The 19,127-nt window shown below is 41.6% G+C and overlaps 1 protein-coding gene across 7 annotated transcripts in view; it reads right to left on the bottom strand.

Annotated features, from left to right (window-relative positions):
* Positions 1-18,859, bottom strand: part of PLEKHA7 (pleckstrin homology domain containing A7) — a 145,467-nt gene extending 126,608 nt beyond the window's left edge. For all 7 annotated transcript variants that reach the window (XM_064714977.1, XM_064714978.1, XM_064714981.1 and 4 more), the window contains exons 1-3: positions 18,710-18,859; positions 18,533-18,609; positions 18,359-18,416 (exon numbers count right to left, since the gene is read on the bottom strand). In XM_064714977.1, the coding sequence (XP_064571047.1) occupies positions 18,359-18,416; positions 18,533-18,609; positions 18,710-18,792 (218 nt within the window). In that variant the 5' untranslated portion in view covers positions 18,793-18,859. The remainder of the gene's footprint in view (positions 1-18,358; positions 18,417-18,532; positions 18,610-18,709) is intronic.
* Positions 18,860-19,127: the final 268 nt, after the last annotated feature.

Raw genomic sequence — 19,127 nt, 5'->3', positions numbered from 1 at the left:
GCCCATGTTTTTACTGATTTCAGATTCCATATAAGAAGAAAAGGATACACTGCTATCATCACAATCTCCCACACCAAACCACATTATTTTAAGTTACTGGTCCTAAAAACAGTTCTGGCATCGTTATTTTCTTCAATGTCCAACTTAATTCCTTGTAATCAATACTAGACAGATCATTTAAAAAAACTTCACCAGACACAAAACTCCAAATGCACCACAATTCCACTCTGACTTCTCATTCTTTATGTAATTACAGGAATCATACAAAAATCCCACGTTATCTAGGAAAAGAAAGACCTAAAGCTTCTCTTAGTTATGAAACTGAGGAGCTTAGAGAAAAGATGCATCATTTCGACTGCTTTCCAAGACTGATTAATCCGAAGTGAGACACTTAAAAAGTAGATTTATTCCTTAACAGTTGCAAAAAGTTGGCACAAGAAATGCCCTCTTGTGGCACAGCAGAACCCTGCAGAGCCTGCCCCCGGGTCTTCCAACTTAGCTTTTAGCACAAGGAGGTGTGACTCAGGGCTTGTTTTGAAACTCAAATGAGATAAGGAAAACAGGTAATAAAGTAAACTAAAACTGCAGGTATCATTCAGAGCTTGAATGAATGCTTGAACCCAGTTTCTGTATGTGGCTCTTTATTTATTTTTTTTTTCTGAGTGTTAATCTAAGTAGTGAGTACATCTGGCTCTCCTATAAATCTGAGCATAATCCAATTCAGGTGGAAAGCTGCTCTCTGCACTGTCACTTCAGCAGATTCCCAAAAGGGGAAGTTTTGTGCTGCTCGAAACTCTTTATTAAGGAATACGTGTAAAAACAATTTCAACACCTTCAACAATTGGCAACAATTTCCAAGACTGCCTCTCTCCCCCACCTCAGACCATTAATTCTCAGATGTACCACTGACTGTGAGGGGAACAACTGATAGACCACTGCAATAAATAGATTTTTCTCATGGAGCAGAGCTAGCACAGTACACATTTTTCTGTTAATAGAAATCTGGCTGCAACAGCTTCCATTCCCTTACTTGGAAGCGGCATCTTTCACACAGGTATTATTTTTGCTGCTTCTCTAGCTCTCAGCCTGACAAAATGATATTAAAAGCAGCAGATCATTTGCAAGCAAACTAAAAAAAAAGGAAAAAAGCCATTAAGAAACCCTTTAAACTGCAGTCAATCCTCCACAAGCACTGAATCCCTGATGCCCAGAGATGAGGAGGGGCCTCTCCTGATCCTACAATAGAGCACAGAGCACATTCTTTATCACATCCCTCTCTTGGCTGCATCTGCTCAACCAATGGCAGTTCTGGCAGCCTCCCAAATTATTCCTTTTATTCCTGAGGACAGTCCCCACCAGCTTGGGTCCCCCATGCTGCTCCTCTCTGAGCAGTCTGCAGCGAGAGGTGTTGCTCTGTTTTTCCCAAAGCACAGCTCAGGTGGGAAGGAGTTCTGTGGAGGCACGGGGATATCTTATTGCAGCTGCCAGCTCACCTGCAGCAAGGTCACACTCAGCAAGGTGAGCTCCTTCCAAGGGCTCAGATGGAACTGGCAGCAGCACCCACAGCACACACAACAGGCAGGTTTCAAAGTGTTGTGTCTGAGACAGAAAAAAATGCATCTTGGTCTTCTGCCTCAGTGCAATAATTAAAAAGAAAACAAGGAAAAAATCCACCACAAAACCATTTTACAATCTATTCCAAAACCATATTTACAATTACCCAATCTACTACAAACCCTCAGTCAAGCACAAAATTTTAGTTAAGATATTAAGACAACTTTAGAACACAAGGTATTTAACTGTTTGACCATCTCACACTATCTTTTCAGACAAAAGCTATCCACATTGGGCTTTTACAAAGGCATTTTAGAAGTTCTGAGTTGAAGCTCTGAGAACTTTTTAAAAATACTTTTTATAAAACCAAAGCATTTTAAAATGAAGCTACTGTTTAATACTCAGGGAAATCACTAGGTTATTTCATCTCTAAGAGCACAGATGTAAACTCAAAAGAGTTAAATATTTTTTGACACAAGTTAGTGAGCTTTTTCTCAAAACTTGGCTTGTCTGTAGCTGAGATGGAAGTCTCCCCATGAAGAGCAGGATGCACACACTGTATTTGTGGTGGTCTGGGCCCCCCAGACAACAGAACACCAATAAAATGGTCATGGAAACGCACCCATGGCTGCCAATGAACACCAGAACAGATTCCCCTGGACAAAGCCCTGCCAGCCACACTACAAAGTTACCCAGGCAGGATTATGGTGGCAGAGTTTAGCAACCAACATGACAACAGGGGGAACCAGTAGCATTGAGATATTTTTCAACATTTTGCTCACCCAGCACTTGCAGTAATGATTCTCAAATCAAAAGTCATTAGGCTGCATTCTTCCAGGTGGAACAGTTCAACAGCCCTTTTCTTCTTAAATACAACTGAGCTTTCCATCACTTCTGAAACCAATAAATCAATTTTTCCTTCCAAAGTTATCCTTGCTTGCGTCTACTTTCTACACCCTGGTCTTGCTAAGGTTTACTATCAGCCACTGAATAAAACCAAGCCATAGGAAGATCTACAAACCACTTACCTGGTCAAGATCCCAACCTAATAAAAGCTGCCATTTTCACACAGCTGTATGTAGTTCTCCTGCAGTGCTTACAGAATATAAGTAATAGATGGATGTGTGTGCACACCCACATAAACGGAGTAAGATGGGTTGGGGAAGGAGAGAAAAAGCAATCACAAGTGTCCTTATTACCTCAGAATGGTTGTTAAGCCACACCTAAGACTGGAAGAGATTAAGTCTCCAATCAGTAGTAGGCTTCCCACTCAACCAGCCTTCCTCAGGCATATCATAACAAAAAAGTCCATAATTCATCCCAGATCACTAACCTGAGTGCTGTCCCAGGATGTCTGCAGCTCTCTTGGTCCCTCTCTCCTGATTCTGGAAGGAAATTCTCAGTCTCTGTACCACCCATCTCGACTCAGCAGGTCTCCTCTCCAGAGCACCAGCCGACCCATTCAGGCAGAGAGCACAATTTCCCAATCCCTGCAGGAAATAGCTCCTCATAATCCCTGAGCAGCTAGGAAGGTCTGTCATTTACAACATCACTTAGTGATGCATGTTTCAACAAATGCTACCTATTGCACAGGTCACAGGTATTTCACTTTTCTTCAAACAAGGAGCACTTCTCCATCAGCTCCAAGGCAAGAATTCAGGTGACAATTGTGGGTCCCTCAGTTTACAGCCACTCCAAGTAGTTAAGGTAACAAATGACACAGGATATCCTTGCACCAGACTTTAAAAAGGCAGCTGTGACATTTAAGCTTCTTTAGCAGGCAATCTAAGAAGCCTATATTAAAAAAAACCCACATTATTATTAAGAACATACTAAGCAGCAGCCCATTTCAGTGGGCTGGTGTGCCTTTCTTCCAAGCATTCAAATTACTGCTTTTCAAAACTGATAATCTCTAAAATCTGTCATTCTTTCAGTATTTTTAAAGTTTATTTCCAGAGAAACATTACGTAAACAAAAACCTGTTTTTCATGCCCTGCAGAAACTGTTTTCAGCACTGATGAGGGAGGGGGATATCAACCCAAGAGCTGGAAAGCTTTGAAGGGCATTCCTCTCCTGCTGCATTTCAGATTAAGTACAAACTGCTTCCTCTACTTGTCAGACCTGTTGACAAGCAAGTAGCTCTCCTCATGATTAACCACTTTCAAAAATAATAACAAAAAAACATTAAAAACTTGACAGAGTTACCATGGTCTACTTGAAAATTGAGTTAGTGAAAGAAGCCTTTATGCCAAACAACGGTAAAGATCCGCACATTGAAACTGAAGGAAAATGAACACAAAAACATCTATAAACTGAAAGTTTACTGCAAATTTTTGACTGACCCAACTGAAGCAGCATGAACTCCAGGAAAGACTTAGGACAGAACAGCTCCTACCATTTTATAAAGCTTTTGAAAGAGATGTAACTATTTTTCCCTAGCTTAAAAAAAAATACCCAACACAGAAATATCTCCTCAAAGGAATTTGTGTCAGTAAGTATAGTATTTATCATGTTTTTATGAAGATGGCAATGCTCACCTCTCAGATTTATTTATCCAGCATCAGATACCAAAAAGCTTCCACTAGAGTCTTTGACCTGCTTGAGCTTCAGGAATACTCACTGCAGGGGGAGGGGAGAAGCTGCTAGCTATGTAATTACAAATGTATTTTAACATAAACACGTTTTGACACAAACTGATTAGGAAGAGGGAGTAACTTCACTGTCAAAATCTTCCAAGATTAGAGTTCTGCAACTTCCTTAAAGAATGGAAGCCACTACAAAATCAATTGTTACTTTAGAGGGAATGACATACAGAAAAAAATTTTTTTTTTTTTTTTTTTTTTTTACATACAGCATACAAAAGTCTAGAGGAGTATGTTTGGTTTTTCCCAGCAGGTGAAGTCTAAAGGCTTGTTTTTAAGACCTTGATGCCAAATCATCTCAGGAGCTTTTCGAAATGCATGCACACGTAATTATTTCAACACAACACTACAAAAGCCTTTCCCATCATATTTTTGGATACTCCGCACTTTAACATCATCCTTGTTAATTTAATTTGCCCATAACATAAGGTGGTAAAGTAATTAATGTACTTCTTAACTACTTTCAAAAATTTTGTTTAATGTTTTAGCTTCTGGGCAAGTTCAACAAAAATATTTCCTTCTCTCATTCAGTGAATTCACTTAACAAGTATGTCAGAAGTAAAGAAAAACTACCAGGAACACACTTAAACCACTTTTTCTTTTTTACAATTTATGACCCAGTAGGAATGGGAGAACAAATTTACATGGCTTTAGATTAAAACCAGCTTGAAAAACAGAAAAGGAAATCACAATTTACTATTCAAAATTATCTGAAGCACTCAAGAAAAAAGTACTTTAAGTTTTTAAAAATCCATTTGTATCACAGACAATTAGGACATTTTATTTTAGCTCATATCATAAGTGAAATTCCAATGGGACCCATGCATCACCATTTAAATTGTTTTGTCACTTCTACTCCAGATCACCAAACATTCATTTCTGGAAACACATAGTGCAGCATGAAATACCCACTGAAAAATATATCAAATTCAGAACAGCTCAGAACAGCACAAGAAACCTACAAGTAAACAAAAGTATATAAATGGTTAAGCAGGGTACAGTTGATAATCAGAAGTAATTCTTGTTCATGAAGACAGCTGTTCAACTGCTGACAACTGTAATTTCTGTGATTGTTACAGAGAAATTATTTTGTCTACCTCACAAACAGTTAAAAGCTTCCAGAAGGTTGGGTTTTCTTACAATAATCCATTCCTAAGTGGCAGGTTCAGCTGTACCCTAAACTTCTTAACTAAAGCTCAACCCTAAAGAAAACCACAGTCAGCTGAGAGAGAAGCACATTCCCTTTAAATCAGCAGGACACTCTAATTTTTCACATGGGTAATCCTCCCAAACCACAGCAGTCTCAATTCATACCTTCTCCATATTTCTACTTACCTCCCTCGCAGAGAATTCTTATACTGGCAATTTAACATTTCCACTGCAAACATCAGTAGCCAAAATAAATGGAATGTCAAGTTAATTGGCATGGAAGAGCTGCTGAGTCAAATTAAGCACAAAAATAAATAATGCATTAGCATCTTTAATATATTTGCAGAGGTCAACAATCTCTCAATTTCTGTATTACTGCAGAACCAAGAAACCCTGTGACAGAATGCTTAAGAACTCTATTAAATCAATCAAACATATAATCATGCTTAATTTGTATTTTCACCTACAACATTTACAAACACCAAAATTCACAGGGAACAGCCCTTCCAGTGCATTCCTCTCACTCAGTTTCACCCAAAACTGTTACACAGACCCAATAAAAAGTAAACCATGTTCATTATCATTCATGGAGTTCCTGAAAAATTAGCTGAAAGGAACAAAAAGATAATATATAATTAACATTCTGGGGGAAAAAAATTCTTGATGCTGAATGGTACTTTTAAACCAATTCCATTTGCATTAGCTCATTTGGAATTATCACAGTTTATCCAGTGCATTAACAGAATTTCTTATTATGAAACTAACCACAGAAATCCTAAAAAAAAATGAGAAAAAACAATTTGGAATTTTCTTTCTAAAGAAAATAGATATATTATTCACTAGCAGCCCATTATATATAAAAATCAAGGTTTTTTTCTATACTCCCCCTGCCCACAAAGAAAAAGCAACTGAGCTGTTTACAATGTACCTCATCCTAAGTGATGGGAACTACTCAGGAAACAGCTGTGTAACAGTCTAAACACAAATTTACAAGTGTTTTCATTCCCACACACAAACAAGGCTCTTCTGCTCATCAATAATTCAAAGACTACTCACATTGCTTAAAAACACAGTTTACAACTACTTCCTTTCAACATTTCAGGCAACACTCAATCTGATTTCCACAAACCACAGTTTCCTCGAGCTCCTGCTGTCTGCCCAGTTCAGTAACACCAGAACAGCAGGCTGGCAACCACACACACTCCCCAAATTGCTGATTGTAACTCCTCTATTGCACCTACTGAGGAAGATGAGCTGGATAAAAACTGGACTCCTGTAGCTCCCCTCTCTCTGACTGCTGCTTTTCTGGTGAGGGAAAAGTCACATCATCCACACACAGGAACTTTGATTTTCCTCCTGGGTTTCTGTCTTTAGCCCATGTTATTTATCAATACCATTTAACAGTTTATTTGCTGACTGCAGCATCTAATCAATGGAAAAAATAAAACCCTGGAACCCTCCTTATAGGCAATGCTGACACAGCAAATAGTGCAAAAAGAGAACACAGATGGGGAGAGGGGGGCAGAAACTGCATTTGATATCATCCATATTATCCAACATGAATGCTGTTTCTGGCCTTTCCAAGCCCACACTGCTTGCTGTCCAAAATGCTGCATCTCTTTTTAAATTCCTAAACACAAAACACATCCAGAAGTCCACACTAAAAGGCTTTCAGTTCACTGCTTACCTACATTTCCAGAAGTATTCCATATCCTTCCTCCTCTTTTGCTAACTTTGGTTCTCTCCTTTACACAAACTCAGTTTAAACAGCATTTTCACAGACTTGCAATATTTGGGATATTTAACTACCATTATTAGTTAGAACTGAACTATCAGCTCAGGCACTGCCACTGCTGCCCTCTGACTCTGCAGCCACCCCACAGGAAAGTCAGAGCTCAGATCCATCCCACCTTCCCCATTTAAAGAAGTGCAACACAGCTGGGGAAGGGCCTGCAGCACAAGTCTTATGAGGAGCAGCTGAAGGTGTTTATCCTGGAAAAAAGGAGAAAGGAGGCTCAGGGAGCACCTTACTGCTCTCTTTAACCACCTGAAAGGAGGCTGTAGCCAGGTGAGGGTCAGCCTCATCTCCCAGAAACAGCCAACAGGACAAGAGGAAATGGCATCAAGCTGAACCAGAAGAGATTTAGATTGGATATTAGAAAAAACTACTTCACTAAAAGGGTCATCCAGCATTGGAACACGCTGCCCAGGGAAGCAATTGAGTCACCATTCCTGGGCATATTTAAATTCATTGGCACTTGGGACACGGTTTAATGATGGACTTGGCAGGGCCAGGTTAATGGATGGACTTGATGATCTGAAGTTTTGTTTCCAATCTAAATGATTCCTTGCTGTAGTCACTAAAAGGAGTAGATGTTTCCTTTAGTGCAGAAATGTTGAAGCTCTCCAGCAAAGACAAACACACCATTGTGCAATGTCACTACTCTTTTCTTGCAGAGCTAGGAGAAACATGTCACTGTGATATTTTCTGAGAAATCCCTTCACCAGGATTTTTCTCCTGAGAAGCTGAGAAGCCTCAGAAAAGAAATGTAAACAATCACTATCAGATTGCTTTGGAATGTGGTCTGGAGGATGTTTACCAACAGGTGCATCTTTGATTGGTTCCATGTGAATTGTTTTTAATTAATGACCAATCACCATCAGCTGTGTTGGACTCTGAGGAGTCAGTCACGAGCTTCATTATCATTTTTTTCTAGCCTTCTGATGTATTATTTCTCTTTCTTTAGAATAGTTTTAGTGTATCATTTCTTTTATTATACTATAATATCATAAAATAATAAATCAGCCTTCTGAGAACATGGAGTCAAATTCTCATCTCTCACCTCGTCCTGAGGACCTCACAACACCACAAACATGCAATTGTACAGTCCCATATTTCAATGCGACACTTCAAAAAAAGATCCTTTGCTGGTAATAGAGTTTTCAGATGTTTTCCTTGTGCAGAAGTCCACCCAGGCCAAGAGTTATTTAAAATTTCAACCTCATGTAAAATTTGAAGACAATTCTCATAAAAACCTCTGGATCACCTGGAAAACCAGCAATATTGTTGCAACACTTCAAATTGCCCAGTGAGAGAGAAACCACCAGACTTTCAAAATTCATGTTATTTGTAAATCTCTCAGCAAGAACTACTCTGCATCAGTACAGCAGCTCCTGCTCAGCAAATAGTGGGTATTATGTTTAAATGCCTTCATCAGGTATTTTAATAACTTGTGTTTAACCTTGACACCAGATGCTCTGGGTTAGTAATGTTAACTGTGACTTCTGCTTCTACCTGAAATCGTTTTTAATCCTTCAACTCCAAGGAGAATGTAGAAGCAAAACCTGAATTTCATGCCCAACAATCAGATACCACACCAAGGAAACATACCTAAAGTCATAAAAGTGAATGCTGTTTTACTTCTTTCCCAGAGGATGCTGTCACAGACAGACCTCAGTAATTTCAATTTCCTTTCCACCATTCTGGTGTCTCAGTATTTCCAGACACAATTCAATATTCTCCAGGGAATACTGAAACTGACAGTTGAATTGACAAGTCAGTATTCTCCAGGGAAGGCAGGGAAATGCAACTCTCAAGAAAGACTCCTGATCCAGGGATTTAACTGGCCACCTTCTTAGGCAAGTTAGCAATAAGGGGAGAAAAAGCAGACACTGGGAAATATCTATTACACTGATACACTCCACTGAAGTAAAGACTTATCATTCCACATTTCAACTGAAAGACTAAATATCCTGTGAAATGAGTATATCAAAGCCCAACTTTTACCTGTAATCTCTTCATTTGAAGAATTTCATGTAATGATTTCACATGAGAAATAAGTCATTGACTTTTTTTTTTATGAGTTCAAACTGCACCTCACTACAAAGCCAACTGGAGGAGCAAAAGTAAAGTGGTTAGGCTATTTAAAATTGAATATGGGAATAATAAAATGCAGTATTGAAGGAATAAATCTGATCACTAAGTGAAATAGTTTTAGGCAGTCAAGCATTTCTGTGCTGAAAAAGTAAAGCACAAAAGTAGCATTTAAACAACAGCATTAATCTATGATTTCCAAGGACAGAAATTAAAACATCTGCTCAAAAGCCACTTGACAATATAACTGTCTTAACTGGAAAGCCAGCAAAGGCTTTACATTTAAAAAATTGCATGTTCATGAATTCCACTCTTTAAGTAAAAGAGTTTTAAAATAGGGCTAATATTCTGAGATGGCAACAATAAATATCAAGTGTTTGATAACTGTCATCTTAGAAAAATGGATTTCAACATCTTGCAGCTAACTTTTATTAATTCAATTTTAATTTTGTCCAGGAGATTCAACATGGCCTTGAATCACCATGTCCTCTGTGGAACAACTGCCTACACCCAGATTTTGTCAGTGTTATCTCACCCTGCAGACAGCTAATGTTATAACTCCTGATTGTCAGCAAAAGGTACAGAAAATGTGACTGCTTTACCAGCCAGAGAAAATTACATAAAGTGAATCACATCCATTAGCACAGTTCTGTCTCCAGATGTGTTTAAAGATTTTGCTGAAAAAGATCAAACACATCCATTATTCCAGGTATTAGGATAAGGCCCAGTTATTTTCTTTGATTCAAAGCAGGCATTGACTCCAAGCACTCAGAGGTTAACATGCAGAGCACACATTTAAAACATCCAAAAATTGGCTTTAAAAGACACACATTTTAAAAAATAATTACTTTAGCTTTTGGCCTCTGATTTATGCTGTTTGATAGGCAAACACTGCCTTTATCTTCTCATTGCTCTCCTTTACACTGGTATCAATTTCCTAAGCTAATCAAAGCAAATCTTCCTTCTCCCTAGAAAAAGAAGAAAAAAAGTAACTGCAAAAAGCAAAGAACAATAAATGTGAAAGTGAAAATTGCTGCTCAAGCACTTTGCCACTTTGAAGATGAATGTGAAACTATGACATTTTGAAACAAATATACAACTTGCAAAAGGCAATAACTACATTTTTTTCTGATTAAATAAAACAGAAAATTAACAACAGCTTTCCTGCTCACTCATATTTTACAGAGTCTATACAGAGCTCCTCAAAAAAGTCACCTGCATGTTGCAGAATTAATGTGTGTTTTCAAATGCTTCAGTCAGCTTTTAATTCAGGATATTTGGTCTCTGGTAAGTAAATAAAAATACAATAAAAGTCCTCACTTGACAAAGAACTGTAACTAAAATCCAGTATTACTCAAACACTTCATTTCAGCAGTGCATCCCAATCTCATTTTAAAAGTTTTGGTGGTTTCGGTTGTACTTTTTATTAAACTAAAGATAAAATCTTTAAAGGTACAGATAAGCAATAAGGAAAACAAGGGTTTAAACACAAAACTTCAGGCAGAAAAGCACATACCTACTATGTATTGGTAACAAGATTTTTTACCTGTCTAGACAAGTCAGTGACATTCTTGCCAAGTACTCCGTGGCAGGCAATCAAAAAGAGAAGGGTTGGGTGCTTAATCAGATTCTTCTTGGATTTTAACATCTTTAATTACAAATCTGCTTTTAAATTAAAAGTTCTGCTTCTAAGGACATAGAGTAGACCTTGTAAAACAGTCTAATAATGCTGTAGGAAAAGACAATTAAGCTATAAATAAAATGCCCCATCTATCACTGTTATCCAAACCAAGGCCATAATAAAAAAAAATTAAAAAGTTTAAAAGTTTAAAAAGCACATCTAGGAGTCAAAGACGAAACAAATTAGATTTAGTAGCAAACCAGAGTCTACAGTCATACTGACTAGAACTGGATGTGATATTAAATAAATGCGATCCCACATTTATTCAAGCCAGTCTTTGCAGAGATCCAGCACTGCAGTACTGAAGCAGTACATTTAATCTGTAGCAAAGAAATGTAAATATTTGAGATGACAGCAAATTTGGATCAGCAGTAAGGTTAAAACTCATTTTAGTATAATCCATCTGCAGCAAGTGGAATGATGGGAAAATGCAGGGTATAGAACCCATGTATTTCACAGCTACACAGGCTTCTCTTTTCTCTGAAGCACTTGCTGAGACTGCTCAGGATTGCCAGACCTGCCTGGGAAAAGGTACCTTTGTGTCTCCTCCATTATAAAACACAAGAACATCCTGCACAATGTATTTGCCTGTAGATAGGCAATCCTTCTAACTAGGTCCAGTAGCTAGAGTTTACTACTGATAGAACGAAGAAGCAACCTTCTTCAAACAAAACATGAGGCATTAATATCAAGATTCTGCTCTTCCAGATATTTGAGATTCTCTCTTTTCTGGCAGATAATGGGTAATTAATAAAATAAAAGTGTTGAATAAATTGTTTCCTCATCTGATATGCATATTTCCTCATCTGACAGGCATATTGCACAGTTGTAAAAGGAGTCTGAAATGTAACTCAAGGTTATGAAAACTACTTTTAAGACTACAGCAACACCTGCCCAGCACAACTGTATGACTGTATTTATGCTTAATCTTTAGACAGACTTTAAGAAATATTGAAACCCTCATTCCCATATACACCTTCTTTAAAAAGGCATAGACATTCTCCTGCACAGATCCAAGGAATGCAGAACTGGACAGTGCTTTAGCAAAGAGGCTGAATGAAGTTTTTCTTACACAGTAACGTTCAAAAAGCCGGAATGTGTAGTAAACAAAATGTGGAGGCTGGCAGCTTTGAATAACCAGTTCATGCCTTTGTTTCTGAGCTACAACACAAGGAAGCCACATAATCCCAATCAGAACAAAATAATGTTGCTCCGTTTCCCAGAAAACTTGGATTTCCAGAAGCGTTCAACGCCTAAAAAAGCATCTCACTCTAAGTGTGTGTTATCCTTGCTGGCCTCTTCAAGAAGTCCAAATTTAGTTTTCTAACATGTGTGTATCTTGGAATAAAGGCAAACACAGATTAATCAACCAAGCTAAGTACTTTGTGGTGCAGCCTTGCTTTAAAAACAAACAAACTCCAGCACCTTCCCCTAGGTGCTCCTCCCTCCCCTAAGGAATGCACACCACATCCCTCTTCATTCACATACCTTGCTGAACCGAACCACACACGGCATTTTGCTTAGGCACAGTTCCAAGCCTGCCCTTCCAGAGGGCACTCTGGAATTCAGGCACCATGCACAAAGTATCCTTTTCCCACTTTCTGGGAGCTGGACTACAAAGCCTTTCCTTTGCTCTCTGCAATTGCAGGCCCTCCCTGCCCCAGCACAAATCCATCAGCATTTATTCCACTCATTAATGAGTGATCTCCCATTTTTACTGCCATCGAAAAGGACACTGAATTGTTTCCACTAGCTGGAATGAAACACAGCTACTGCACCCAACCAGCAGATCCAGTATTCCCAGCTCAATTCTGCTCACAATCCAGAACAAGAAAATCTATTAAAACAGGCTGAGCAAACCAACGCAGGAGAACGAAGGACAAGAAAGAGAGACGCAGAGAAATCCGTACAAGCAGTGAGAGTTACTTTCACTGTGCATAGTTCTGCTTTCCCACAGCCCAGACGGAACGCTTTCTGCCAAGAAAATTTGAGATGAGAAGAGGAAGAACAGCAGGGTTTTTCACCCAGCTTTCCTCCTGCTGCCAGGAGCCAGCAGAGGCCGCTGAAGACCACGGATCGCTCCCGCAGAGCTGCGGGACGGGACAGCGGCTTCCCAACCCTCGCCTCTCACCCCATCAGCCACTTCTGGCGTTTTTCCTCCACTTCTCCATTCCACACCCGTACAGCTTACCTCCGGGAAGTCCAGTCCCGCTCAAGGCATCTCCTGCCCGTGGGCTATCGCTGGTGGCCAGAATGCACATTGCTGCACTTGGTGCTCCCAGGCTTAACCAAACTAGATCTTCTCCCCTTACTGAGGAACCACTCCAGGCTTCCTTGCCTAAAAGCTTCCCCCGACAAAACCCACAAAAACTCCACAAAACCCACACAAAACCCATTCATTTCACCAGAGACTATCCTCACATTTTCTAGAGATAGTGTGAACATATAATTTACAGTGAAGTTCTCACATGGTTCCAGCTACCCAATTTTTACTCCTCTCCAGGAACTCTCCCCAGCTCGAACTAGCCATGCACAGCAGTGACACAGTGAAGTGAACCCAACCTCACAGGTGGGTTTCATGTCAGTTCATGTACTTGCTCATACATTACCTTCTATCTAAGCACAGAGTCAAGAACCACACAAGGAACATCATCTACACAGATGAGGACCTCATCATGAGGGTCATCACTATTCCTTACAGCAGCTAAGTGCTCCAGTATCTTTTACTTCTACAGCAATAACTATCACGGAGAACAGAGCAAGAAAGAATAATTTGTTTACAGCAGGTCAAGGAACACCTATAGTAAATAGTGTTTTAGCCCACCTAAACAGCCACAAAAAATGATTCTGTTTTCAACATCTTACTAAGAGTGGAAAAGACAGGAATAATCAAAAGGATAATCAGATCAGATAATCAAAAGGACTGAACTCAATAATCCAGATGGTCTCTTCCCCTTTGGGCTCTGTGATTAAACAATCATTAAGTGGGTATCACCTGTAGCGCACTGTGGGTGAATCTGAGCTCCTGTATGGTTTTCAGTGAATGTACATGCCTGGCACAACAGAACCAAAGTTAAAAAGGCAGACTTTGTTTAGTGTGCTTTGCTCTCTTGCTACTTCCAAACACTTGAAACACATACCATGCATATTTCCTACACACAGTACAGGCTAAATACAAGAATTAAAGAATAACAGTTGCAAACAGTTACAGACTATTGCTATTCCAATTTCACGGGTTTGTTTCTTGTACATCAACTTTGTTACTCAAAGAAGAGGCCAAGTCGAACTGGAAACTGACTTCAGAAACAAATAAAATGTTAACTTGAGATATTTAAGTGCTGATTTCTACTTTTTTGTTCCTAATTTTAGGCTGCAATTTGAATGCATGATTACCTTTCAGATGTGCAATACCATTGCAGCTTTCAAAAAGAACCTCTGTAGCAGCAGTACACATTTTAACATATTTAAATACAAGCCAGTTAGGTATCAAACACTGCAAGAACAGATCCTTTCACACCAACAGCCACCTCAGTCTTTGTAAGAAGGTAGTAAAAAAGCATTCCACACTTTCCAAGCTTTCCAACTTCCCCAAGTCTTTTGGATGACCAGGAAAAGAGAAGCACACATGCACTGCTTTACCATCATCACTGCCCTCCCTGCATGTCCCATCTCCTTCCCCACAAAGAGTTTGCCAACACAATTACCATTTCACATCAGCAACCCAAGCACCAGAAACAAACCAGAGCCAGTGCTGCCCAGTGCTCATTCAGCTCCACATGTGCTCAACAACAACCTTTCTGCAGAGACTCTCCCATAAAGCACTTGCCCCACAAGGTATTTGAAAAACATCAGTAAACAAACAAACAAAGAGATGGAAAAGTGTAGTGCAGAGTATCCAGCACTCAAAAAATATGGCAACCATGATACTTTCAAAGACTACTACATGGAGATCCGGAAGAATCAGTTTATACATCACTTATTTAATGTTTTATTTACTGATTTTAGGATAAGAGACAGCACTGCCCTAACAGGGTTTGCCACTATCAAGAAAACCTGAGGAACATTTAGAACAGAGAAAATCATTTGCAAAGATATGTGTGAGCATAAATGGGAAGAACTGGAACGTAGTCTCCTAACTTAAATTACAGTTCTTAAAATTTAAAGCAGTAAAGAAAAAGAAAGACCTGCATGTTTCAGTCAATTGGCAGCATTCACATGTGCTGTCAGTGTGGGTGTCTTCCCTAAATAGGCAAACAACCTAAAGTGCAGAAAACTGAGAAATTTTTGAAGCCAAGAAAGCACTTTTGTTGTTTGAGAGCCTCACAAAAGCAAAGGACTCTGTTCACTCACATGCAACAAAGATGACTTCATACGGCAAGAGGTGCAGAGAAGAACCACAGGAGAACCAAACAGATGGAGAGCCCCTCTTAAAGGGCTGCACAAAGAACTTGGCTTGCCTAGTCGAGCAAAACAAGGCTAAGAGTGGATGTGATCTCAGACAAGCACCTCATGTAAATAACCAAAGGGAAAACAGCACCCCTTCCACTACAGGACAGCTGCACAACCACAGAACATTCTAAACCAAAACATTCTAAACCAAAAACATTCTAAACCACAGCACATTCATTTGGAAAGCTTCTATCCAATGGAAGTGGTGTTTAGGAAATTTTCAAACTCCTGTTAGGTAGAAAGGGGTGAAAAACTTACCTGCTTTTGATATGAAGCTTGACCACCTCATAAACCTTTGTTTCACTTTATGATGAGTGAAATGTGATGACTTAATGATGACTTTAAGGTTTCAAACCTTTGTTTTACTATATGATGTCTCAAGTTTGTCCACAGTATCGAAAGAAGCAATGAATGGAAGTAAATGGGCATAAATGGCTATAAATGGACATGGAAGTAAATGGACATAAGATTTCCTAAGTTTTTTTTACATCAAAGACAACTCACATCTAATATTTTATCTAATATTTTCATGATGTCTGTACCAGAAATCAGTTATGTAAGTGGAGTTAGCCTGTATATGTTTAAATAAAATGTTTGATTGAAGTTATTTAAAACAGCAGTAATACTTAGTAATACTTTTAATTTCATTAGAGAATTAAGACTTACAAGATCCTTTAAATGGCCAATGTGGTAAAACTACAATAGGTTGTATTAATTGTGGAAATTACCACAAGGGGGAGGGGTTACTTGGAATGTTCCTCCTGACACCCTTCAGTAAATTAGTATCCAAGGAGTAACAATGTGTTTGTGAAATTTCTGTAGACAACACCAGACTGGAACTGTCACCAGCACAGAGAGGACTGGGTAGTTATCCAGGAATGTTCATGGCTTTTGAGAGCTGGAATGCCAGAAAATGCAATTTAAGAGTACATCATGTGAAATCATGCGTTTAGGGACCAGTAACCTTTTCTGTAAGCTGAGAGCTCATCACGTGGAAGCAACACAGGAGCAATGAACAGAGCAGTGAGGTACGGAAATCATCATCTAAGGATACTGATGTTTACACGAGCCCAACAAGAGCTCAGTATGCTCATGGAAGAAAAACTGAGAAATTCCACTAGGCTCAGGGTGCCTCTGAGCTGAAATTAGAGAGGTTAGAGCAGTGCTGGGGGAAGTATCACTGCTGAAGAGTTAAATATTGTATTCCATATCAGGAGGATCTTTGCTCTCAAGCAGTTCAACTGAACAGATTTATGTTAAAACATTGCTTTGTCTCCTCACAAAACCTTGCTTGGCTAAAGATGACTGAGCTTATTAAACTGCTCAGTAAAATGAGCACACTCCATTCCTCATTTCATTTCCTGTAGCTGTTCCAGCCCAAGGTAAAGAGCACTATTAGCACAAGTTATGAAAATGCACTGCACAGAACTCTAATTCAATGGATCAGAAATCAAAAGTTTTGCAGCTGCCTGACAAACAAGATAAGAGATGGTCTTCCAAACAGAGCAGTTGGGAAGAGGAATTTAAGCTGTTGTAAAATTGCACTAGTAAGTTTCTGGTAAAGACAGAAAAACAAACAGATGTGTTTCTACACCTAGAAGTTTATGTACCCATGTAAAGGATCTGTTTACAGTACATTTACAGACTGGACATTTTAGAGTTCCATCTCTGGCCTGTGCAACCAGCAGAACTTTTATTCCTTCCTTTCAACACACTGGCCATAGATAAAGGGTGGCAGCTCTAAGTGTTATTGAGCTGCTCTCCAATGCTTTGCTACTGCCTCCTCAAGAGTCAAGGGCTAAACTACCTACCCAGCCCAGCACTGTAAGGAATTCTCTGGCTCAGACAAATGAAGATTGAATGCCTTTTTTCCTCCACTTTAGGTGAAAAAAAGACATTTTAGAATGGTCTGGAATTTTATTTAGCAAACATCCTACATGTGAGGCATTTGTTATACCTTCAGTCAATTGCTCCTTCACACAGCCCAGTATTGTTTGGAAGTTTGATATTCACTAAAACCTCAAGTTACCCAAAGTACCCCCAAGTTTGGGGCACACTCTGCAGGCATTTCAATACTGGACAACTGTGACACTGCTGTCAGCAGTTATTGGGGCAGTACTCAACAACCTGGGAGTTCTGCACTGGAGCAATGAGACAGTCTGAGCATTTTCCAGTCCTTTTCTGTTGGTTCAATTAAATTTGTCAGGCATGCCGATTTGCAAAGGAAAACGCAAAGGCATCACACGTGACACGTGACTCTAGATCCAAGATGTACCAGAGTTTTACTCATTTGATTAAATCTCTACTTTTACATCGGTGTTTGTCTTTGTAAAAACCTTATATCTGCGATGTTTGAAAGAAGCTCTCTTAGTTATCCAACTTTACTGCAACACGCTTGCATCTCATAGAATAAAAGCACCTCAATAAGCAGCACATCCCTGCCTGTAATTGCTCTCCGAACAAGGAACGCCACATGAAAGATCCCGACAGCCACCACCAGCCCTGGCAAGGCAACTTCATCCGCTCAGCCCCGTCTCCGGGAAGAGACACTGGAATCCTTTCACTTGCAAAACTTCCCAGGGCTGCGTCCACAGTCACGAGCCATTTAAAACAACAAAACCACCATTCACCTTCCACCTCGGCCGGCGCTCAGCCCGGCAACGCTCCACCTGCCGCAAACCTCACCGTGAATAGCGGCGAGGGGGGGAGCAGCCGGCTCGCAAACAAACGCACACACAAAAACCCCAAACAAACGGGGAAAACTCAAGTGCCGCCTCCAAGGAAACCTGTTGCTGACCACCGCCGGAGCGTGGCTGGGGGGATCGCGCATCCCGCCGTGCCCGGAGCCAACTTTCCCGCTGGCAGGGCGCATCCCGGCGCGGGTCCCCGATGAGCGCGGCGGACGTGCGGGCTCGCTGCGGGGGCGGCCGGGCTGAGCCGGGCCGGGGCCGCGCCGGCAGCGCCCCCCGGCCCTGGGCGGTCGGCGCGGGGCCGGGAGCCGGTACTCACTCGATGAAGTAGCTGGCGCCCTCCTCCGAGAACCCCTCCTCCCATCCGCGGGGCAGGTCTGCAAGGCACGGGGGACGGGGAAACAGAGAGAGAGAGAGCGGGAAGGAGGGATGAGAACTTCGCCCGCGGAGCCTCCCGGCCCCGGAGGAGGGGGCGCCGGCCGCGGGCACCCACCTGAGCGGATCATGTGGCCGGAGTTGACGGGCTCGCCGGTGCGCGGATGCAGCCAAGTGGTGCGGCGGGTCAGGTCGCTGCGAGGGAGAAGCGGAAAACATGCACCTGTTAGCGAGGAGGGCGGCGGCGGCGGCGGGGCCGCGCTGCCCCCGCGCCCCTCCCGCGGCTCCCCCTTACTCGATGAAGAAGACGCGCCCGTCCCTGCAGACGCCGTAGGACCAGTGCTCAGGTAGAGTGTCCCGCCCCACCGCCGCCGCCATGTTCGCCGTGCGCGCCGCCGGCCGGGGCGGGGGTGCGGGCGGGCGGGCGGCCGGCGCTGCTCGGCGCCCGGCGCCCGGCTCTGCTCGGCAGCGCCACCGCGGCGCGGGCGGGGGGCGACACCTCCCGCCCCTCGGGAGGCCGCGGCGGCGGGAGCGGGAGCCCGCGGTGCTGCCGCCCGGCTTTGTCCGCCGCTGCCCCGCGCCCGCCCCCCGGCCCCGCCTGGGCTGCCGGCCCCGGCGCGGCGCAGCGGCCCCCGCGGGCACCCCCGCCGGCCGGCACCCGGGAGCCGCACATCCATCCCCGCCGGCGCTCTCCGCCCGGCGGAGGGACCGGG

This window comes from Zonotrichia leucophrys, chromosome 5 (assembly GCF_028769735.1).
Source record: "Zonotrichia leucophrys gambelii isolate GWCS_2022_RI chromosome 5, RI_Zleu_2.0, whole genome shotgun sequence".
NCBI classification, from domain to species: Eukaryota; Metazoa; Chordata; class Aves; order Passeriformes; family Passerellidae; genus Zonotrichia; species Zonotrichia leucophrys.
Note: the sequence above shows the minus strand (reverse complement) of the source record. Positions and strands in the feature narration are given on the sequence as shown.